This window comes from Somniosus microcephalus, chromosome 1, assembly GCF_052327205.1.
Source record: "Somniosus microcephalus isolate GS21.2 chromosome 1, FLI_Smic_1.0, whole genome shotgun sequence".
Classification (NCBI taxonomy): Eukaryota; Metazoa; Chordata; class Chondrichthyes; order Squaliformes; family Somniosidae; genus Somniosus; species Somniosus microcephalus.
Genome location: NC_140987.1, coordinates 20,695,885 through 20,721,242, shown reverse-complemented (window position 1 = coordinate 20,721,242; position 25,358 = coordinate 20,695,885). Strand labels below are relative to the sequence as shown.

At 48.7% G+C, this 25,358-nt stretch overlaps 1 protein-coding gene across 1 annotated transcript in view; it reads left to right on the top strand.

The window, feature by feature from the left end:
• The first annotated feature begins 633 nt into the window (after positions 1 to 633).
• tnip2 (TNFAIP3 interacting protein 2) overlaps positions 634 to 25,358 on the top strand; it is a 34,647-nt gene continuing 9,922 nt past the window's right edge. The window contains exons 1-4 of the mRNA XM_085973968.1: positions 634 to 1,840; positions 13,125 to 13,433; positions 21,682 to 21,762; positions 23,471 to 23,800. Of these exons, the coding sequence (XP_085830094.1) occupies positions 1,472 to 1,840; positions 13,125 to 13,433; positions 21,682 to 21,762; positions 23,471 to 23,800 (1,089 nt within the window). The 5' untranslated portion in view covers positions 634 to 1,471. The remainder of the gene's footprint in view (positions 1,841 to 13,124; positions 13,434 to 21,681; positions 21,763 to 23,470; positions 23,801 to 25,358) is intronic.

Here is a 25,358-nt window from a genome sequence, read left to right as displayed (position 1 = left end):
GGGTGGGAGGAGGCTGGTGTGGAGAATAAACGCAGGGGCCAGTTGGGCCGAATGGCCTGTTTCTGTGCTGTAATATTCTCTGTAAGAATTATAACCAGGGTTCCAGGGGGGGCGTTGTCCAAACTCAGTATCACTTCCTGGAATTGATGAGAAGACGCGAGAGAGAGAAAAAAGTCGTGCACCTAAAGCGTCTACTTTTGAGAAACCCCTTTAGAAATGGGTGGGTTTATTTGCGTATCATTCCAGTAAAACTCGGCAGAGAAACGGCCCGCTCACACAATCCCACCCACCCCCGCCACCCGCTCATTTCCCGGGAGATGTCCCGTTGGTTGTTGTGTGTTCCCCCCCCCCCCCCCCTCTTCTTTCTCAGATGAAACTTGAAATAAAGACAAAGAAAAATATGAGGCTGTAGCCGCTGCGACGCCTATTCGGGCTACTAAATCGCGTTAAACAAAGATATATGTGTTTTTGAAATTTGTTTGGAACGAGGCAAAGACTTTTTGAAAAAGACCATATTTAAAAATGGTAAATCCCTTGTTCAAAATAAATTTTATTGGGGGGGGGACAGGAAGCATCGGAACGTCACATGAAACAAGTACTTCCTTTCTGTTAGAGGCGTGTACATATTTTTTTAATATGTAAAGAATGTTGTTGCCTTTTATCTTATTTCTATGATGACAAAATGACTTTACTGGAGCTTTTTTTGGGGGGAGAGGGGCCTTGACAAGAAATCATTAATCAGAACAAGACGGACACGTACAAGCCAACCTAGCAAGTTTTAAGTTTTTTTTTTGTTTGAGAGCGAGTGAGAGAGAAAGAAAGAAAAAAAGTACGAGAAAAATCCGAAGAGACACAGAGCGAGAGAGAGAGAGAGAAAGAGAGAGAGGAGGGGAATCCCCGGGAGGAAATTCCCTCTTCGATGGAAATACGCCGATTGTGAAATGAGACGAAGCGGGCGGAATGGCTACATTCATCCAGTGCCCCGAGGACAGGGTCTAACCTGGGCGGCGCATCCACCGACCTGCTTCGCCTGAAGTCTGCAGTCTCACTCCCGACAGAAGTTTACAGTTTACACTCAGCGGCTTCTTGGCTTTTAATATACCTTTAAAAAAAAATAATAATTTAAGTGCACGGTGCTTTTAATATACTTTTTTCCAACTGTGCGCTGATTTACTGACACTGGGATATATTTTGTAGCATTTTTAATTCGACACTTTATACAATGTCTGAACCAAGATTTAGACACATTTTCTTCTATTTATTACTTACCCTTTAATATATTTGAAAGACTACGGTCGGGGATTTACTATTTTTTTGGCTACATTTTATTTGATACTTTATACAATGTTTAATCAGTGTTACAGACTTTTACACTGATTGCATAGCTTTTAGTAGGTTTTTTTAAAAAGAGGGTGATTTACGGATTTTTTTTTTTAAATACACAAATTTTGAGCATTTTTTACGGACCGTCATGTCTGTGGATAATGAGAGTGCGGGGCGGCTGGTGGTGAAGCTGAGTTTCAGCCAGTTGCAGGACCTGGTGGATAAACTGCAGAAGGAGAATCGGATCCTGAAGACCAAGCTGGAAAGCTACGGCAGCATTGGCACTTTTTACCACGAAGCCAGCCAGGAGCTGAGCCACCTGAGCCGGCAGGTCGCGGTGAAGGACGGCGTGGTCCGCCAGCTGCAGGATCGCCTGGCCGCCTACCAGGGCACCGCCGCCCGCTTCGGACCCTCGGGCTCGCTGCTGGACAGTCTGCTGGAGGAGATGGGGAAAGTCAAAAAGGAGATGGCGGATTCGGCGAGGAACTGGCAACAGGAGAAAGACCAGCTCCAAGAGGTAATGCAACAATTAAACCTGCCCTTTGGAACAGAGGAGGAGACTTGATTGAGGTGCATAAAATTATGAGGGGCCTAGAATAGAGTGGACCTATTTCCCTTAGCAGAGAGGTCAATAACCAGGGGGCAGAGATTTAAAGTAATTGGTAGAAGGATATAAAAAATATATATTTTTGGTAGTAGGATTAGAGGGGAGTTGAGGAGAACTTTTTTTCCCCCTGAGGATGGTGGGGGTCTGGAACTCACTGGCTGAAAGGGTGGGAGAGGCAGAAACCCTCATCACATTTATAAAGTGCTTGTATTGTATATTCACTTGAAGTGCCGTAACCTTCAAGGCTACAAACCAAGAGCTGGAAAGTGGGATTAGGCTGGATAGCTCTTTCTCGGCCGGCACAGACATGATGGGCCAAATGGCCTCCTTTGGTGCCGTAAATTACTATGATTTCTGTATTACAGTACATTCTGATTTACAGTTAACAAAAACCCCACTGTTAGGACAAGGAATAATTCTACTTGGGAACAGTGGTGGATCTGTACTGGCTTTTAAAAGGGAAGTGGGTCAGTATTTGACGAAAACAAATTAAATGGGCATGGAGAATTGGACTGAGTGGACAGGTCTCTGAGTGGACAGGTCTTTCCGAGAGCGAGCACAGGCTGGATGGGCCAAATGGCCTCTTGTCCTGTAAAGTTTGGTGGTCCTCATATAACGCAGAGGAAAACAGACAAAATTATGGAATTCGATTCCTCAGATCACTAGTTTAAAAAATGCCGTAATCTGCCTACTGCTCGAGTAGCTTTGGCTCCTGATACACAGCATGGGTCTCGGCTGACATTACAACAATGGAATTTCCTTTTTTCCCCGTCACTAAACCAGTAGTCCTGATTTACGACACCATGCGTGTGTATATATGGAGGGGTCTCTATAACCACTTTAACTAATTGTATGTGAAGCACTTTGAGATAGTCCTGGGGGGTCGAGGCGCTATATAAATGCAAAGAAAACTCCCCCACTGGTTCACTAATGTCCTTTTTAGGGAAGGAAATCTGCCATCCTTATGTGACTCCTGCCCCACACCAACGTGTTTGACTCCTAACTGCCCTCTGACGAGGCCCAGCAAGCCACTCAGTTGGACCAAGCCACTACCAGCGATTCAAAAAGGCCCAGCACCACCTTCTGAGGAATGGGCAATAAATGCCAACCTTTCCAGCGACGCCCACATCCCGAGCAGGAAGAAACAGAAATTCTTTTTTAAAGGCATCTTAAAAGAGAAGTTGTTGCATTTTCTCTTCCTTATTCAAATGTCAGCCAGATTAAGGTTCATGCAAAAAAAAATTATTACTTGGTTTTGCCCATCAGAAAAAGAAAGGACTTGCATTTCTATAGCGCCTTTCACCCCCCCCCCCCCCCCTTTCAGGATGTCCCAAGTGCTTTACAGCCAATGAAGTACTTTTTGAAGTGTAGTCTTTGTTGTAATGTGGGAAATGCGGCAGCCAATTTGCGCACAGCAAGCTCCCACAAACAGCAATGTGATAATGACCAAATAATCCGTTTTAGTGATGTTCATTGTGGGATAAATATTGGCCCAGGACACCGGGGAGAACTCCCCCTGCTCATTTTCGAAATAGTGGCCGTGGGATCTTTTGCATCAGATGGGGCTTCGGGTTAACATCCGATTCAAAAGACGGCATCTCCGACAGTGCAGCGCTCCCTCAGTACTGGCACCGGCGAGTGCCAGCCTAGATTATGCGCTCGAGTCTCTGGAGTGGGACTTGAACCCAGAGGCGAGTGGGGTAGCGCTGAGCCACGGCTGTCATTTCAATGGGAGCAGGTGGCAGCTGGTCCCCATTGTTTGTGATTCACTGAGGCTTGTGCGTAACATCACCCATCGTGCAGAATGAGGTCGACAATCCCTGTGGATGTACATAATTAATAAGCACACCGCTTATGTAGAGTTGTATCTTTCCCACAGGCTTAATTTGTTGCCTGGAGCCCCTGATGTCGGGGAACCCTGTAGATTACATTTCCCTAAATTCCACAGTGGGTCTCCCCCCGCCCCCGGCCGGGCCACTTTGCAAGGGGGAGCCCACTGACTGGTCCGTGTGTGCGGCCCACAGGCTCGTAATGGACCGAAATACTTTCAGGATGTGGAACAGTCCACATGAGACTTTGCCAGTGATTTCTGAATTCTATCCTCAATGGAGCCAATTAATGAAAGAACAGAATGTACTGGGAGTATTTTCACACACAACCCCAAGGGGGGATGAAGCTATTTTCCTTGTCGTCGTGATCAGATTGATTTCAGTAAGACCTAGCGACGGGCCTGTGGAACCTCCCCATTGTGTTCAATTAAAGTGTTTAAAAAAAACACCGCACCCAGCAGCACAGTTATTGATTCTGTCTTTCCAAACCTGCGCTTTGTGTTTTTCAAGGGAGCTGAATAACACCAGTGGGACTGGTAGGTACAGAGCTGCTATTGGTGGTGCTAGTGGGGGAAGCAATTCATAGAATCTTACAGCACAGAAAGAACCATTCAGCCCATCTCGCCTGTGCTGGTGATGCGTTAGGAGCGTATCACAAGATTTGTATTGGCTTAAGTCCTATATTTCCTATGGTGTGTTGGAACCAACGTCTCAAATAAGCCCAGAGGTGTGACAGACATTTAACTAGGCTTGGTTCTATCTGCCTGCCTATCAAATTAATGAAGAGAAATCAAATCGCCAGAGGAAAGGATGGGAATAAAGGTGGAAAGATAATCGCAGAGTCTTAATATTCAGTTCCAAAAACATACAATTACATAGAATTCACAGCACAGAGACAGGCCCCTCGGCCCAACTGGTCCACGCCGGTGTTTCTGCTCCACACGAGCCTCCTCCTACCCTGCTTCATCTCAGCATACCCTCTATTCCTTTCTCCCTCACGTGTTTATCTAGCCTCCTCTTAAATGCATCTATGCTCGTCACCTCAACCACTCCTTGTGGTAGCGAGTTCCACATTCTAACCTCTCCCTGGGTAAAGAAGTTTCTCCTGAATTGCCGATTGGATTTATTAGTGACCACCTTCTATTTATGGCCCCTACTTCTGACTAAACCACCCCCCACACCCGCCAAAAAAAAAGTAAGTGGAAACATCATCTTCATGTCTACCCTATCAACCCTCTTTGATAATTTTCAAGGCCTCTATTAGATCACTCCTTTTCTAGAGAAAAGAGCCCCACCCAATAAAAGGGATTGCTCTTCACAGCAAGGCTGAGGGTGGGACAGTTCCCTTAGGGGAGTGGACGGGAAGAGGAGAGACAGAAAATCTGAGATTGAGCCACCCTGCACCCCCGCTCAAACGCCCTGGAGTGGGTTGTCTGCTTTGTCAGGGGAATGATGTTTGGGCAACAACATAACCTGAGAATGAATGATATTCGGACTATTTGATCTAATGACTAATATCAAGTGAAGGCACTCGTTTTCTGGTAAACACCCATTCATTATTACTTGTTACCATCCTAGTCATACTAACCAGGCTGACCATAAATACCACAAGATCTCATCATAGCACATTTCCTTCTGTCAGCACTCGCAGCCAATGTCAAGTTTTCTCATAGAAAGAAAGAGAATTTGCATTTATGTAGCGCCTTTCACGACCTCAGGACGTCCCAAAGCGCTTTTGAGGTTCTTTTGAAGTGTCATCACTTGTAATGTAGGAAATGCGGCAGCCAGTTTGCACACTGCAAGGTCCCACACACAGCAATGAGATAATGACCAGATATTCTATTTTGGCGATGTTGGTTGAGGGATACATATTGTCCAGGACACAGAGGAGAACTGCTGCGGATGCTGGAAATCCGAAATACCAACAGAAAATGCTGGAAAAACTCAGCAGGCCAGGCAACATCCATGGAGAGAGAAATAGAGTCAGCGTTTCAGGTCGAAACCCTTCGTCAAGACCCTTTGATAAAGGGTTTCTACCTGAAACGTTGACTCTATTTCTCTCTCCATGGATGTTGCCTGGCCTGCTGAGTTTTTCCAGCATTTTCTGTTGTTATTACTGAGGAGAGCTATCCTGCTCTTCTTTGAATAGTGGCCATGGGTAGATTGACAGGGTAGATGCTGAGAGGTTGTTTCCCCTGGCTGGAGTCTAGAACTAGGGGGCATAGACTCAGGATAAGGGGGCGGCCATTTAAGACCGAGATGAGGAGGAATTTCTTCACTCAGAGGGTTGTGAATCTTTGGAATTCTCTACCCCAAAGGGCTTTGGATGCTGAGTCATTGAGTATATTCAAGGCTGAGGTAGATACATTTTTGGACTCTAGGGATATGGTGATCGGGCGGAAAAGTGGAGTTGAGATGGAATATCAGCCATGATCGTATTGAATGGCGGAGCAGGCTCGAGGGGCCGTGTGGCCGACTCCTCCTAGTTCTTGTGTTATCTTTTATGCCCACCTGAGAGAGCAGATGGGGCCTCAGTTTAATGCCACATCAGAAAGGCAGCACCTCCGACAGTGCAGCACTGTCTCAGTGCTGCAGTGCAGTGTCAGCTTAGATTTCGTGCTCAAATCTCTAGTGGGAGTTGAACCCGCGACTTTCTGATTTGGAGACCAAGAGTGCTACCAGCTGAGCTCCGGCTGACCAACCATCTCACCGTTGGCCAATCATTTGGTTTTTTTCTATCCCATTGTGTTCTGACGGTACCAGTCTTCAGCACTATAGTGCACGTGCTGTGTTGAAATCATCTTTGTTGCTCCATGTACTCCACTCCTCCTCATGGCTTCACGGCCGGTCACTAGCCGACCAACTGATGCTCAACATCCTCCTTGCCCAGAATATCTGGCAGGCATCAACCCTACCGTCCTTTAAAAAAAATATATATATTCATTCTCAAGATGTGAGCATCGCGGGCAAGGCTGGCATTTTAGTGCCTATCCCAAGTTGCCCTGAAAAGGTGGTGGTGAGCCCCCTTGAACCGTTGGTGACGGTTTGCTACAACTGAGTGGCTTGCTAGGCCACATCAGAGAGCAGTTAATAGTCAATCACCTTGGTCATGTTTCAAATACGTAGTGATGTGAAAGAAAGACTTGCATTTATATAGCACCTTTCACGACCACCGCACGTACCAAAGCATTTTACAGCCAATGAAGTACTTTGTGAAGTGTAGTCACTGTTGTAATGTAGGAAACACGGCAGCCAATTTGCGCACAGCAAGCTCCCACAAACAGCAATGTGATAATAACCAGATTGTTGATTTGAGGATTAAATATTGGCCCGAGAACACCGGGGATAACTCCCCCCTGCTCCTCTTCGAAATAGTGGCCATGGGATCTTTTACGTCCACCTGAGAAACCGAGGCCCCATCTGCTCTAATGTCTCATCCGAAAGACGGCACCTCCGACAGTGCAGCATTTCCTCAGCATTGCACTGGAGTGTCAGCCTGGATTTTTGTGCTCGAGTCCCATGGAGTGGGATTTGAACCCACAACCATTCTGACTCGGAGGTGAGGGTGCTGCCCACTGAGCCACAGCTGATGTGATATAAAAGCAGAAAATGTGGGAAATACTCAGCGGGTCAGCTGAATTTGTGGCCTCTCCAAACTATGTCAACAGAACCAACAGTACAAATATAGACTTCGCCCATCCAAAATTGGTTTGTGCCTACAGAGAGCATTTTGGGCATCAGGTTCTGTTCCTTCCACAGTCAATGCATGACCGCCTCCATCATGGATTTCCCCCTCCCACAAGGCCTCTATTCCTAACCACATGCGAATCAAACAGATCTATTAATACTCCTGTCGGCCTCAATCCTGAGGGTAAAGCACTGATGTGGTGGTGAGGGAGCAGTTTGAGGTATCACGCAGGAAACACACTGGCACAACACTGAAGACTCCTCATCCGAAGTCGATTAACTCAAATGATCTGAATTTTTTTTTTAAGCACTTCTTTACCCAGAGAGTGGCGAGAATGTGGAACTCGCTACCACAGGGAGAAGTTAAGGCGACTAGCATAGATGCCTTTAAGGGGAAGACAGATAAACAGACGAGGGAGAAAGCAGTAGAAGGATATACTGATCGGGAGAGATGAAGAGGGGTGGGAGGAGGCTCGTGGGGAGCATAAACACTGGCACAGACCAGTTGGGCTGAATGGCCTGTTTCTGTGCTGTATATTCTATGTCATTCTTTGTACAGTATTTGCATTGCTTGATTTAAATGATTGGATAATTCCGTTTTTTTTGTGGGCAATAAATGGCTTTGAATTCAGTAGAATGTAGTGTGTCAGCTTGGCCCGGTAGCGGCACTCTCGCTTCCCAGTCAGAAGGTCGTGGGTGCAAGCTCCACTTGCGGACTTGAGCAGATCATCTCGGCTGACACTCCAGTGCGGCACGGTACTGAGGGGGCACCACAGTGGTCAGAGGTGCCGTCTTTCGGATGAGACCTCAAACCGAGGCTGACCTCTCGGGTGGATGCAAAAGATCCCGTGGCACTATATTGAAGAGGAGTCGGGGAGTTCTCCCTGGATGTCCTTGTCAATATTTATCCCTCCGTCAACTGCTGTTTGTGGAAGCTTGCTGACTGAAAATTGGCTGCCCCTTGTTGTCTATGAAACAACAGTGACTGCACTTCAATTGATTGGCTGTGAGGTGCTTTGGGACATCCTGGGGATGTGAAAGGTGTTGTATAAGTTTGTTCTTTACCGGTTTAAGTGTTTCAAATCGAACACATCAAATAACTGCTGCCAACACTGTCTTTTTGCACTGCCCACAGTTCTTGTGTATAAGGTTCTATATAAAGGGGGATTCTTGGCCACGGGTAATTGAATTAACATTCTAGTCAGACAAGTGAAACTACATAACAAGATGATGATTTAAAAATAAATAGGTTGACTTACAACAGAGGAATAAGTATCTGGCTTAATGAGTGGGTTACACAGTCTGGAGCCAACTTGGGACATGTATTTTCAGTGCGATGAGAAGCCATGGGAAGGGCTGGATGTGGCTCAGGGTGGCAACAGTGATAAAGGCCGAGGTCATCCTGGGAGTTTTGGAAGTTGCTGAATGTGGCATCTGATCAGAACGTCCTAAGCTGGCTCTCTCCGCACTCGGCTTTCTCAAAATAGATGATCCACGATGTGTCCCCGTGCAGTAGCAGCTTATTTTTTTTGGAGTTTGGCTCTCGTCTCTGGAGTGGAACTTGAACCCACGACCCTCTGACGCGGAGGCAAGGGTGCTGCCCACTGAGCCGCGGTTGACCCCTTGTTCCCCAATTAATGTCCAGCTCAACCCCTGCGCATTGCTGCCTCTCGTGCGACAGATGTTGTCGAAAAGGCCACCTGGGCTGCTGCCTTCAGGCGTGAGAACAGGACGAGCAATGCGTTTCATGGTTTTTCCTGAAGAGCACCACTTGCAGTGCAGTCTGCTCACCTCCCACCATCTCATACATAGCACTCTCACAGGATCACACGCCATAGACCGCACACTCACAGGATCAACTCCCAATACACAGCACTCTCACAGGATCACACCTCATACACAACACTCTCACAGGATCACACTCCATAGACAGCACTCTCACAGGATCACACTCCATAGACAGCACTCTCACAGGATCACACTCCATAGACAGCACTCTCACAGGATCAACTCCCCATACACAGCACTCTCACAGGATCACACTCCCCATACACAGCACTCTCACAGGATCACACTCCGTAGACAGCACTCTCACAGCATCAACTCCCCATACACAGCACTCTCACAGGATCACACTCCCAATACACAGCACTCTCACAGGATCGCACTCCCCATACACAGCACTCTCACAGGGTCACACTCCCCATACACAGCACTCTCACAGGATCACACTCCATAGACAGCACTCTCACAGGATCAACTCCCCATACACAGCACTCTCACAGGATCACACTCCATAGACAGCACTCTCACAGGATCAACTCCCCATACACGGCACTCTCACAGGATCACACTCCCCATACACAGCACTCTCACAGGATCATACTCCATACACAGCACTCTCACAGGATCACACTTCATACACAGCACTCTCACAGGATCACACTTCATACACAGCACTCTCACAGGATCACACTCCATACACAGCACTCTCACAGGATCACACTCCATAGACAGCACTCTCACAGGATCAACTCCCCATACACAGCACTCTCACAGGATCACACTCCCCATACACAGCACTCTCACAGGATCACACTCCATAGACAGCACTCTCACAGGATCACACTCCATAGACAGCACTCTCACAGGATCACACTCCATAGACAGCACTCTCACAGGATCACACTCCATAGACAGCACTCTCACAGGATCACACTCCATACACAGCACTCTCACAGGATCACACGCCCCAGACACAGCACTCTCACAGGATCACACTCCATACACAGCACTCACAGGATCACACTCCATACACAGCACTCTCACAGGATCACACTCCCCATACACAGCACTCTCACAGGATCACACTCCATACACAGCACTCTCACAGGATCACACTCCCCATACACAGCACTCTCACAGGATCACACTCCATACACAGCACTCTCACAGGATCACACTCCATACACAGCACTCTCACAGGATCACACTCCATACACAGCACTCTCACAGGATCACACTCCCCATACACAGCACTCTCACAGGATCACACTCCTCATACACAGCACTCTCACAGGATCACACGCCCCAGACACAGCACTCTCACAGGATCACACTCCCCATACACAGCACTCTCACAGGATCACACTCCTCATACACAGCACTCTCACAGGATCGCACTCCCCACACACAGCACTCTCACAGGATCACACTCCACACACAGCACTCTCACAGGATCACACTCCATACACAGCACTCTCACAGGGTCACACTTCACACACGGCACTCTCACAGGATCACACTCCACACACAGCACTCTCACAGGATCACACTCCACACACAGCACTCTCACAGGATCGCACCCCCCATACACAGCACTCTCACAGGATCGCACTCCCCATACACAGCACTCTCACAGGATCGCACTCCCCATACACAGCACTCTCACAGGATCGCACTCGCCACACACAGCACTCTCACAGGATCACACTTCACACACAGCACTCTCACAGGATCACACTCCATACACAGCACTCTCACAGGATCACACTCCATACACAGCACTCTCACAGGATCGCACTCCCCATACACAGCACTCTCACAGGATCACACTTCACACACAGCACTCTCACAGGATCACACTCCCCATACACAGCACTCTCACAGGATCGCACTCCCCATACACAGCACTCTCACAGGATCACACTCCCCATACACAGCACTCTCACAGGATCACACTTCACACACAGCACTCTCACAGGATCACACTCCATACACAGCACTCTCACAGGATCACACTCCCCATACACAGCACTCTCACAGGATCGCACTCCCCATACACAGCACTCTCACAGGGTCACACTCCACACACAGCACTCTCACAGGATCGCACCCCCCATACACAGCACTCTCACAGGATCGCACTCCCCATACACAGCACTCTCACAGGATCACACTTCACACACAGCACTCTCACAGGATCACACTCCACACACAGCACTCTCACAGGATCGCACCCCCCATACACAGCACTCTCACAGGATCGCACTCCCCATACACAGCACTCTCACAGGATCGCACTCCCCATACACAGCACTCTCACAGGATCACACTCCACACACAGCACTCTCACAGGATCACACTCCACACACAGCACTCTCACAGGATCACACTCCACACACAGCACTCTCACAGGATCACACTCCATACACAGCACTCTCACAGGGTCACACTCCCCATACACAGCACTCTCACAGGATTACACTCCACACACAGCACTCTCACAGGATCGCACCCCCCATACACAGCACTCTCATAGGATCGCACTCCCCATACACAGCACTCTCACAGGATCGCACTCCCCATACACAGCACTCTCACAGGATCACACTCCACACACAGCACTCTCACAGGATCACACTCCATACACAGCGCACTCACAGGGTCACACTCCCCATACACAGCACTCTCACAGGATCACACTTCACACACAGCACTCTCACAGGATCACACTCCACACACAGCACTCTCACAGGATCACACTCCGTACACAGCACTCTCACAGGATCGCACCCCCCATACACAGCACTCTCACAGGATCGCACTCCCCATACACAGCACTCTCACAGGATCGCACTCCCCATACACAGCACTCTCACAGGATCGCACGCCCCATACACAGCACTCTCACAGGATCGCACTCCCCATACACAGCACTCTCACAGGATCGCACTCCCCATACACAGCACTCTCACAGGATCGCACTCCCCATACACAGCACTCTCACAGGATCGCACTCCCCATACACAGCACTCTCACAGGATCGCACTCCCCATACACAGCACTCTCACAGGATCGCACTCCCCATACACAGCACTCTCACAGGATCGCACTCCCCATACACAGCACTCTCACAGGATCGCACTCCCCATACACAGCACTCTCACAGGATCGCACTCCCCATACACAGCACTCTCACAGGATCACACTCCCCATACACAGCACTCTCACAGGATCACACTCCCCATACACAGGGTCACACTCCCCATACACAGCACTCTCACAGGGTCACATTCCCCATACACAGGATCACACTCCTCAGACACAGCACTCTCACAGGATCACAGCTATCAGGAAAGATTATAACAGGTTGGGGCTTTTTTCTTTAGACAGAAAGACTTTCATTTCTGTAGCGTCTTTCACGACCACTGGATGTCCCAAATCGCTTTACAGCCAATAAACTTGTTGAAGTGTTGTCACTGTTGTAATGTAAGAAAGCCGGCAGCCAAATTGCGCACAAACAGCAACGTGATAATGACCAGATAATCTGTTTTAGTGATGTTGATTGTGGGATAAATAATGGCCCCAGGACACCGGGGAGAACTCCCCTGCTCTTCTTCGAAATAGTGGCCATGGGATCTTTTACGTCTGGCAGACAGGACAGACGGGGCCTCGGTTTAACGTCCCATCCAAAAGACGGCACCTCCGACTGTGCAGCACTCCCTCAGCACTGCACTGGCGTGTCAGCCTGGATTTTTGTGCTCTAGTCTCATGGAGTGGGGACTTGAACCCACAACCTTCTGACTCTGAGGTGAGAGTGCTGCCCACTGAGCCACACGGGTGGATGTCAAATGATATTAATTGGTTTGTTTCTTCTTGAACCCCCTCCCGGGCAGGAGCTGCAGAAGGTTGTGCTGCGGCTGAGGGAGAAGGAGCGAGAGGTGGAGCGGATTGTGGGCAGCCCGCAGCACGAGAAGGACGGCGAGATCGCCAGGCTGCACCGGGCCCTGGGGGAGAAGGAGCGGCTCCACGCCACCCGGGAGCTGTGGTGCCGCTCGCTGGCAGACGAGGCCGAGCAGCTGCAGCTCCGCCTGGCTGGGACCGCCGACATGTGCCAGCAGCTCGCCCGGCAGCTGGAGGAGCAGCGGGCAAAGACCGGGCGCGGGACGGAGAAGGAACCCAGTCCCGCGGAGCAGGACGTTGAGGTATTGACGGTGTTGTTGCATCCTGGACTAGTTCCGATCGGCTAAAGCAGGGGGCCAGAGAGGAATGCCCCAGATTTCTTGCGATGTGGGCAACGCATATTGCCCATCCCTCGTTGTCCTAAGAAGGTGGTGGTGGGACTCCTTTGCTGTAGCCATTTGCCGTATTTAGAAACATAGAAACATAGAAGATAGGAGCAGGAGTAGGCCATTCAGCCCCTCGAGCCTGCTCCGCCATTCAATGCGATCATGGCTGATCATCCAAATTCAGTACCCTGTCCCTGCTTTCTCCCCATATCCCTTGATCCCCTTAGCCTTAAGAAATATATCTAACTCCTTCTTGAATATATTTAATGAATTGGCCTCAACGGCCTTCTGTGGTAGAGAATTCCACAGGTTCACCACTCTCTGGGTGAAGAAATTCCTCCTCATCTCAGTCCTAAATGGCTTACCCCTTATCCTTAGACTGTGACCCCTGGTTCTGGACTCCCCGACCATCGGGAACAGCCTTCCTGCATCTAGTCTGTCTAGTCCTGTTAGAATTTTATAAGTTTCAATGAGATCCCCTCTCATTCTTCTAAACTCTGGCGAATATAAGCCCAATCGACCCAATCTCTCCTCATACGTCAATTTACAGCTGATTGGCTAGCTAGGTCACTTCAGAGGGCACTAAGGGTCAACTCGCAACCAGTCCCGTTCACCCATCACCCCCTGTGCCCACTGACCTACATTGGCTCCCGGACCGGCAACGACACGATTTAAAAATTCTCATCATAGTGTTGAAATCCCTCCATGGCCTCGTTCCTCCCTATCTCCTCCAGCCTTACAACCCTCCGAGATCTCTGCGTTCCTTCAATTCTGGCCTCTTGCACATCCCCAGTTTGCATCGCCCCACCATTGGTGGCCGTGCCTTCAGCTGCCTAGGCCCTAAGTTCTGGAATTCCCTCCCTAAACCTCTCCGCCTCTCTACCGCTCTCTCCTTTTTAAGATGCACTAGAGAGGGTGCAGAGGAGATTTACAAGAATGTTGGCTGGGCTGGGGAATTTTAGCTTATGAGGAACGATTGGATAGGCTGGGGTTGTTTTCTTTGGAACAGAGGAGGCTGAGGGGAGACTTAATTGAGGTGTATAAAATTATGAGGGGGCCTAGATAGAGTGGATAGGAAGGACCTATTTCCCTTAGCAGATGGGTCGATAACCAGGGGGCATAGATTTAAAATAATTGGTCGGAGGTTCAGAGGGGATTTGAGGGGAAATTTCTTCACCCAGAGGGTGGTTGGGGTCTGGAACTCACTGCCTGAAAGGGTGGGAGAGGCAGAAACCCTCAGCGCATTTAAAAAGTACTTGGATATGCACCTGAAGTGGGGTAAACTGCAAGGATACGGACCAAGAGCTGGAAAGTGGGATTAGGCTGGACTGTCAGCCGGCACAGACAAGATGGGCCGAATGACCTCCCTCTGTGCTGTAAATGTCTGTCATTCTATGAAGATGCCTTTGTGCTGGCCTAATAACTCCTTATGTGGCTTGCTTTCAAATTTTGTTTTGATAACTCACCTGTGAGAAGCACCTTGGGAAGGTTTACAAAGGTAATGGTGCTATATAAATGCAAGTTGTTGTTGTTGTAGGAACAGGACTCGGCATCCACTTCTGTTTTTTTCCAGCATGAGAATTGTGGAAAGGCACTTTGGTCAGTGAGGGTGAAATGCAGAAAGTCCCCCAGAACTATAGACTCTCTGACCTCTCGGAGACCTATAGACTCTTTGACCTCTCGGCCCACAGCCTGCAGCCCCCAGACTCTGCACAGACCTACAGACTGTCTGACCCCACATCCTACAGCCCCCAGACCTACAGACTGTCTGACCCCACAGCCCCCAGACTCTGTCCAGACCTACAGTCTGTCTGACCCCACAGCCTGCAGCCCCCAGACTCTGCCCAGACCTACAGACTGTCTGACCCCACAGCCTCGTACACTGGACCGTCCATGGAGCCCACATCCTGCTGCCCCCCCCAGAACCTCATCCCAAAACATTCACTCGCCGCCTACACGTCTCTCCTGGATTTTCTGAGCTATTTGGCCTTGAGGCTCTCCTCGCAATCTTTTGAAAGGGTGGATTTAGCAAGCAGCGAAAGTCTCGCCTCAAATATGTTTCCCAAGGGATAGGTTTGAAATTTCCCGAGCGAGGACGTGAGAGATTTATCACCAGTGAGCTGCTGTCTGAGGTTGCCTCGTGATGTGAAGTGTGGACTTTCCCGTCCTTAATCTTGATCTGATTTGATTAATGTTGGGACTTTCCAGCAACAGGAGAAAAAAAGGTTACACAAAAATGGTTGTAAATGTAACGGTGGCACACGCCAAGTTATCTGAACCTTCCTGGTGACGTGGTTTTGATCGCGTCTGTCTTCCACTCCTTTTAACTGAATTTGTTTGTTAACAAGAACCTTTTTTTTCCCTGCAATTTTCTGCAAGTTTAATTGTAACTATATAGTATAATCATTTATAGATGTTCATAGAATCGTACAGCACAGAAGGAGGCCATTCGGCCCATCGTGCCTGTGCCAGCTCTTTGAAAGAGCTCTCCAATGAGTCGCACTCTTCCCCCCCCCCCCCCCCCCCGCTCTTTCCCCGTAGCCCTGCAATGTTCTCCCTCAACTATTTATCCAATTCCCTTTTGAAAGTTACTATTGAATCTACTTCCACCGCCCTTTCAGGCAGCGCATTACAGGTCACAACAACTCGCTGCGTAAAAAACATTCTCCACGTTTCACCCTCTGGTTCTTTTGCCAATCACCTTAAATCTCTGTCCTCTGGTTACCGACCCTCCTGCCACTGGAAACAGTTTCTCCTTATTTACTCTATCAAAACCCTTCATGATTTTGAACACCTCTATTAAATCTCCTCTTAACCTTCTCTGCCCTAAGGAGAACAACCCCATCTTCTCTAGTCTCTCCACGTAACTGAATTATACCTGTCATAGAGGGAGTACAGCGAAGGTTCACCCGACTGATTCCTGGGATGGCAGGACTGTCGTATGAGGAGAGATTGGGTCGACTAGGCCTGTATTCACTGGAGTTTAGAAGAATGAGAGGGGATCTCATTGAAACGTATAAAATTCTGACAGGGCTAGACAGACTGGATGCAGGGAGGATGTTTCCCCTGGCTGGGGGGTCTAGAACGAAGGGGTCACAGTCTCAGGATACGGGGTAGGACATTTAGGGACTGATGAGGAGAAATTTCTTCACTCAGAGGGTGGGGAACCTGTGGAATTCTCTACCACAGAAGGCTGTGGAGGCCAAGTCACTGAATATATTTAAGAAGAAGAAAGATAGATTTCTAGACACAAAGGGCATCAAGGGGTATGGGGAGGGGAGTGGGAATATGGTATTGAGATAGAGGATCAGCCATGATCACATTGAGTGGCGGAGCAGGCTCGAAGGGCCGAATGGCCTACTCCTGCTTCTATGTTTCTATGAAATCCCTCATCCCTGGTACCTATCTAGTAAATTTGTTTTGGAAAACAAAAAAATAAATGGGGGGGGGGGTGTCAGGTGAAGATTTCCCCCCCCGCTGGTTCAACGCACACACTTCAGCAAGGAGCAGTGTTTTATATCATGTTCCAGCGTGTAACCGAGTGACGTTCCCTTGGTGATCAATGGAACTGGTTAGATTGACTCTGCACGAGACAGCAGCCTGCAAGATGAAGTTTGTTAGCGTCTATGTAATGAACCCTAAAACAAGTCCGCCATGAAGAAATAGAGGAGTCTGTGAACGGAGATGCACTCTTTAATAAAATGTGTGGAATAAAATGGAGATGAGATTCCGCTTGATTGGCCTCCTCCCCCAGAAATTATTTGGTTCACAACACCGGGAAGCTTGTGTTTGCATTGCGCCTTGAACATTTAAAATATAAATCCCGAGGTGCTCTGTAGAGGAGAAAAAACTGAGGATGCGTAGCGGAGATGGGAGAGGCGACTGGTCAGATGGGTAGCGTCTGAGACGGCCGTGTCAGAGTGGTGAGAGAGGAAGCGAAACGGAGGGAGTTCCCGGGAGTGGGACCAAGAGAGCTGAAGGCTGCACCGCCAGTGAGGCGGGGCAGGAGGTGTGCAGGGTTTAACGTGTAGATATAAGTAGTGTGACCAGAAATCACTGGGGATTAAGGAGGGAGGGAGAGAGAGAGAGAAAGAAAGAGAGGGGGAAATGCCATGCAATGGAGGGAGAGAGAGTGGTTGTGAAAGACAGAGTCAGACTGAGAGGAGGATGCTATGGAGCCCAGTGCTAAGATCAGTTCAGAGAAGTTCATGCGCACTTTGCCTCTCCAGGTCAAATGGGCCCATCCCATTAAGCCAAGAGAAAGTGACTTGTTCAGGTTAGGTCATTTTTCCAACACTCTCTAAGAAGCACGGCAACTCCGATTCCTGTAGGTTTCATCACATGACCTCCAATCGCCCCGACCCCACGTTCCTGCCATTGGTGGCCCGACGTGTCCATCCTCGCCGTGGACCTTCCCCCAGCCAATCGGGAAGCGAATAGACTCTTCATCACCTGATTGGATGATGCTCGACTGGCGGTCAAACAGGCATTATTCCCGTGTCCGATATCTTTATAACCAAGGAGCAAAAGTGTTCAAAGAATTTTTTTTTTTTTTAACGCAATTAAAAAAATAAAAAAAAATTCCACTGTGATTTTTTCTCCCTGGGTGTTGCTCGCAGTGGTGTCCTGGAGTTTAGACTTTAATTCCTGGAGACTCCAGGACAATCCTGGAGGGTTGGTGGTGACCCCCAGCTCCCTCACTGACAAGTCATAGAAGAAGGAGGCCATTTGGCCCATCGAGTCGGTGCCGGCTCTCTGTAGAGCAATCCAGTCAGTTCCATTCCCCCGCTCTATCCCCGTAGCCCTGCAAGTTATTTCCCTCAAGTGCCTATCCAGTCTCCCCTTGAAAACATTGAGTGTCTCCGCTTCCACCACTTCCGTTGGCAGCGAGTTCCAGGTCATCACCACTCGCTGCGTCTCTTGCCCAAAACCTTAAATCTGTGTCCCCTAGTCCTTGTGCTATCAACTAGTGGGAACAGCCTTTCCCTGTCTAGCCTATCCAAACCCGTCATAATCTTGTACACCTCTATCAAATCACCCCTCAACCTCCTTTGCTCTAATGAAAACAAATCCAGCTTCTCCAACCTGTCCTTGTAGCTAAGATCCCCCATCCCTGGAACCATTCTGGTAAATCTCCTCTGCACCCTCTCAAGGGCCTTCACATCCTTCCTAAAGTGTGGTGACCAGAACTGGATGCAATACTCCAGTTGTGACCTAATCAGCGCTTTATAAAGGTTCAGCATAACTTCTCTACTTTTGTACTCAATACCTCTATTTATGAAGCCCAAGATCCCATATGCTTTGTTAACCACTCTCTCAATATGTCCTGCAACCTTCAGGGACCTATGTAAATTAACTCCCAGATCCCACTGTCCCTGCACACTCTTTAAAACTGTGCCATTAAGTGTATATTACCCCTCCCTGTTCCTTCTGCCAAAATGCATCACCTCACACTTCTCTGTATTAATTTCCATCTGCCACTTGTCTGCCCATTCTGCTAGCCTTTCTATGTCCTGTTGTAGTCGATTGGTATCATCCTCACTGTTTGCCACACCCCCAAGATTGGTGTCATCGGCAAATTTAGAAATTCCACTCTGTATTCCAATATCCAAGTCATTTATATATCAAAAAAAGCAGTGGCCCCAGCACTGACCCTTGGGGAACACCACTGTCTACCATCCTCCAGTCTGAAAAACAGACATTTACCACAACTCAGTTTTCTGTCCTTAAGCCAATTCCTTACCCACCTATTCTATGAGCCTCAATTTTGTTAACCAGCCTTCTATGTGGTACTTTGTCAAATGCCTTCCTAAAATCCATGTAGACAATATCCATTGCATTCCCTTCATCAATCCTCCCTGTAACTTCATCAAAAAATTCAATTAGATTAGTCAAACGCGATCTGCCTTTTACAAATCCATGTTGGCACTCCTTAATTAGCTTAAACCTCTCCAAGTGCCCATTAATTTTTTCCTTGATTATTGTTTCTAAAACTTTACCCACCACTGATGTTAAACTGACCGGCCTGTAGTTACTAGGATTATCCTTACACCCTTTCTTGAACAATGGTGTCACATTTGCCACTTTCCAATCCTCGGGCACCTCCCCCGCATCTAGGAAAGATTGGAAAATTATGGCAAGCCCTTCTGCTATCTCCTCCCCCAATTCCCTTAGCAACCTGGGATACAAGCCATCTGGACCAGGCGACTTTTCCACTCTAAGCATACCCAGCCTTTTTAGTACATCCTGTCACAGAGTTATACAGCACAGAAAGAGGCCCTTTGGCCCATCGCGTCCGTGCCAGCCATCAAGCCCTGTCTAATCTAATCCCATTTTCCAGCATTTGGTCCGTAGCCTTGTATGCTATGGCATTTCAAGTGCTCATCCAAATGCTTCTTGAATGTTGTGAGGGTTCCTGCCTCTACCACCCTTTCAGGCAGTGAGTTCCAGATTCCAACCACCCTCTGGGTGGAAAAAGTTCTTCCTCAAATCCCCTCTAAACCTCCTGCCACTTACCTTGAATCTATGCCCCCTTGTTATTGACCCCTCTATTAAGGGAAAAAGTTCCTTTCTATCTACCCTATCTATGCCCCTCATAATTTTGTACACCTCAATCAGGTCCCCCTTCAGCTTTCTCTGCTCCAAGGAAAACAACCCCAGCCTGTCCAGTCTTTCTTCATAGCTGAAGCGCTCCAGCCCAGGTAACATCCTGGTGAATCTCCTCTGCACCCTCTCCAAAGCAATCACATCCTTCCTATAGTGTGGCGACCAGAACTGCACACAGTATTCCAGCTGTGGCCTAACCAGCGTTTTGTACAGCTCCATCATAACCTCCCTGCTCTTATATTCTATGCCTCGGCTAATGAAGGCAAGTATCCCATATGCCTTTTTAACCACCTTATCCACCTGTTCTGCTGCCTTCAGGGATCTATGTACATGCACACCAAGGTCCCTCTGATCCTCTGTCTTTCCTAGGGTCTTACCATTCATTGTGTATTCCCTTGCCTTGTTAGTCCCTCCAAAATGCATCACCTCACACTTTTCAGGGTTAAATTCCATTTGCCACTGTTCCGCCCATCTGACCAACCCATCTATATCGTCCTGCAGACTGAGGCTACCCTCCTCGCTATTTACCACCCCACCAATTTTCGTGTCATCTGCGAACTTACTGATCATACCTTTTACATTCACATCCAAATCATTAATGTAGACCACAAACAGCAAGGGACCCAGCACCGATCCCTGCGGTACCCCACTGGACACAGGCTTCCAGTCACAAAAACAACCTTCGACCATCACCCTCTGCCTTCTGCCACTAAGCCAGTTTTGGATCCAATGTGCCAAGGCACCCTGGATCCCATGGGCTCTTACCTTCTTGACCAGTCTCCTATGCGGGACCTTATCGAAAGCCTTACTGAAATCCATGTATACCTCATCCACACACCTAGTCACCCCCTCGAAAAATTCAATCAAATTAGTCAGACATGATCTTCCCTTGACAAAGCCATGCTGACTATCCCTGATTAATCCTTGCCTCTCCAAGTGGAGACTAATTCTGTCCCTCAGAATTTTTTCCAATAATTTCCCTTATCAATTGCTTCTACCTTTTCCACTTCGACTGATATTTTGTCAGCATCCACCTCCTTAGTAAACACCAATACAAATTACTCATTGAGTATTCTAGCCTTGCCCTGCGCCTCTAAGCATTTATCACCTTCTTTGGCCCTAATAGGCCCCACCCTGCCTCTTGCTACCCGCTTACTGTTTACATGCTGGTAGAAGATTTTTGGGTTCCCTTTTATGTTAACCGCCATTCTACTCTCATATTCTCTCTTTGCCAATCTTATTTCCATCTTCACTTCCCCTTTCAACTTACTGTATTTGGTCTGGTTCTCCCTTGAAGAATTCACCTGACATGCATCAGTTAGCCCTATTCCAGTTCAGATTGTTACTTGCTCCTCTCCATTGCTAATCTAAATCTTCTGATGCGATGATCACTCGTACCCAAGTCTTTTCCCACTCGCCATAAGCACTGCCATGAGAAAGCAGATGAATAACTTCACGGCGTGTTCCCGTAGCAACGTCCGCGCTCAGCCCAAGGTTCAGGACCGGAATCTGCTCTAGTACGGACAAACCCCTCACAACGTTGCCTTGCTCTCGACAGCTACATCAAGCGGATTCACCTGAGACCAACACGTGCGAACTGCAAGAGGAGAACCAAGCGCTGAAACAGAAAGTCATTTACGTGAGTAGGTTCAACGTGTTCCTTTCACCCCGCGGTCAATGGCACCCGTTTTTTTTCTTCTTTTGTTTTAAAATTCTCATCCTTGTTTTCAAATCCCTCTTCCCTCCCCCTCCCTGTAACCTCCTCCAGCCCTCTTGTTCATCCCCGATTTCCTTCGCCCCACCATTGGCGGCCGTGTCTTCAGATGCCGAGGCCCCGAGCTCTGGAATTCCCTCCCTAAACCTCTCCGCCTCTCTCTTCTCCTTTAAGACGCTCCTTAAAACCGACCTCTTTGACCGAGCTTTCGGCCATCTGCCCTAATATTTCCGTGTGGCTCGGTGTAAAATTTAGTTTCCCGATGCTCCTGTGATGCGCCTTGGGACGTTTTTGCTATGTTAAAGGCTCTGTATAAATGCTGTTGACTGGAGCTACAAGTTCGCTACTACACGCACTTAAAGCTCCTGAACCTTTGAGTGGATCTTAATACTTGGGAAGGTTGGATTGCTTCCCAATTAGGAATGTCAACCACAGCCATAGACTGTTCCAAACATCCAGGTTCCCCGATGGTTTTAAGCTACTGGCAGCGTTGCCGCGGTGTTGGTGATTCGTTGTCACTACTTCCTGCCAGGCAGTACTTGAGCAATGGCTGTCTGTTGTGCCCTCCCAAACCCGTCTCTTTAATATTCATTCCTGGGATGTGGGCGGCGCTGGCAAGGCCAGTATTTATTGCCCCTCCCGAATTGCCCTCGAGAAGGTGGTGGTGAGGGAAGGAGTTCCAGGATTTTGACCCAGCGACGATGAAGGAGCGGCGATATACTTCCAAGTCAGGATGGTGTGTGACTTGGAGGGGAACTTGGAGGTGGTGGTGTTCCCGTGCGCCTGCTGCCCTTGTCCTTCTAGGTGGAAGAGGTTGCGGGTTTGGGAGGTGCAGTATTGTAGTGGACCAGTAATCCAGAGGCCTGGACTCATATAATCTAGACAACAGGAATTCAAATCCCACCATGGCAGGTTTAACCCAGTATAAAATCCCAAGTGATTTCCCCAGAACTGTGCAGATTATTGATAAACATGCATCTTCTGTTTGGTGATTGCTCTACAATTAGTGGGGCTGTTACTGGACTAGTAATCTAGAGGCCTGGACTAATGATCCAGTAGAACGCAGGTTCAAATCCCACCATAGTAGCTTGAGAATTTTAATTAAGTTTTAAAAAAATTTTTTTTTTTTAAATCTGGAAATAAAAAACTGGTATCATTAAAAGTGATCACGAGACTGTCGGAATGTCGTAAAAACCCAACGGGTTCACTCCTGTCCTTCTTTAGGGAAGGAAACCTGCCGTCCTTACCCGGTCTGGCCGATCTATGTGTGTGACTCCAGTCCCACACCGACGTGGTTTACTTTTAACTGGTAGGCCGCCATCTTCTTGAACCGTGCGGTGAAGGTGCTACCAGTGCTGTTGGGTCGGGAGTTTCAAGATTGTGATGCAGCGACGACGAAGGAACGGCCAATATATGTATGTCAAAGTCAGGATGGTGTGTGACTTGGGAGGGGAACTTGGAGGTGGTGGTGTTCCCACGCGCCTGCTGCCCTTGCCCTTCTAGGTGGAAGAGGTCGCGGGTTTGGGAGGTGCTGCGAGTCGCTGCAATGCGTTTTGTAGATGGCGCACACATCGTAAGGCCCGAGGGAGCGTGCGCCCTTTGACCTTTCCTCGCTCTTTAATTCCCTGTGCAGGTGGAAGACCTCAACGCCAAGTGGCAGAAATACGACGTCAGCCGAGAGGAGTACGTGAAAAGGCTTCACCACCAGCTGAAGGATCTGCGGTCACGGCTTGAGCAGCCGGCGGGATTTGGCCCCGCTCAGGCCGGTGCGGACATCCTGCGGCAGGAGATCCTGCGGCTCAACCGGCTGCTGGAGGAGAAGATGAAGGACTGTGCCCGCCTGGCGGGATACAGGGACGGGCTGGAGGAGAGGGCGATGGCGCAGAAGCTACGCGAGGAGCTGGAGGGCGCGCGGGCGGCTGGAGGGGCCGCTCAAGAGAGAATGCAGATGCTGGAGCAACAGGTACTAAAAGAAAAGGACTTGTGTTTCTGAAGCGGCCTCAGGAAGTCCCAAAGCGCTTTACACATAGAAACATAGACATAGAAGATAGGAGCGGGAGTAGGCCATTCGGCCCCTCGAGCCTGCTCCACCATTCAATGAGATCATGGCTGATCTTCCAAACTCAGTACCCTGTCCCTGCCTTCTCCCCATATCCCTTGATCCCTTTAGCCTTAAGAAATATATCCAACTCCTTCTTGAATATATTTAATGAACTGGCCTTTCTCAATGAGGTACTTGTTTGAAGTGGGGTCACTGTTGTAATGTAGGAAACGCGGCAGCCAATTTGCGCACAGCAAGATCCCGCAAAAGATCCCATGTGATATTGACCAGATTGTCCGGGACATCTTCAAAGATTTGTGTACATACAAGCCCCAGGGGTCTCTCGCTCTCTTCCTGCACCCCCTTTTAAAATTGTACCGTTTAGCTTACATTGCCTCGCCTCATTCTTCCTGCAAAAAATGAATCGCTTCCCTGGGTTAAGTTTCACCTGCCATGTGTCTGCCCATTTCACCAGTCTGTCTATGTCCTTCTGAAGTCTGTTACTGTCCTCCTCACTGTTGACTATATTGGCGAGTTTCCTGTCAATTGTGCCCTGTACACCCAAGTCCAGAGAGAAATACAGAGAGGGGGAGCGATGATATATGAACGTACAAAGAATGCGGCCGAGGAAAGACCATCGGACCCGTCGAGCCTGACCCCGTCAGTTGCTGATGCAGCTTCCACGCCCCGCCTCGCCCCCACTAACCACACAATCTCGTGGGGCAAAATCAGCGGCCAATTCGGGAAAAATTCCGGGAAATTCCTCTCCGACTCTCTGAGACGCCAGGAGATGTGGCTACTCATGACTCATCGCAGTTACAACTAGCGAATGACTGGAAATGTCCTCTATCAGGAACTTGCCAAGTTCCCTTTTTTGGTTTTTTTTAAAAAATAGGACTGAAGTGACTCACCACACATCTTGGCACTTTGGTCCAGTGACTTCTCTGTAAAAAGGAATACTTCCTGCCATTGAATCGCGACCGTTCCCCACCGTTACTCTGGACGTGCTCTCTGTCACCACCCCCCCCCCCATCATTCCCCTTCCATCTCTGCCAATAAAGAACGGCTTGAAAGAACTTGCATTTCTATAGCACCTTTCACCACCTCTGGATGTCCCAAAGCGCTTTACAGCCAATGAAGTACTTTTTGAAGTGTAGTCACTGTTGTAATGTAGGAAATGTGGCAGCCAATTTGCACACAGCAGATCCCAAAAACAGCAATGTGATAATGACCAGATAATCTGTTTGTGATGTTGATTGAGGGATAAATATTGGCCCCAGGACACCGGGGAGAACTCCCCCTGGTCTTCTTTGAAATAGTGGCCGTGGGATCTTTTACATCCACCTGAGAGTAGACGGGGCCTCGGTTTAACATCGCATCTGAAAGACAGCTCCTCCAACAGTGCGGAGCTCCCTCAGTACTGCACTGGGAGTGTCACCCTAGATTTTTGTGCTCAATTCTCTGGAGTGGGTCTTGAACC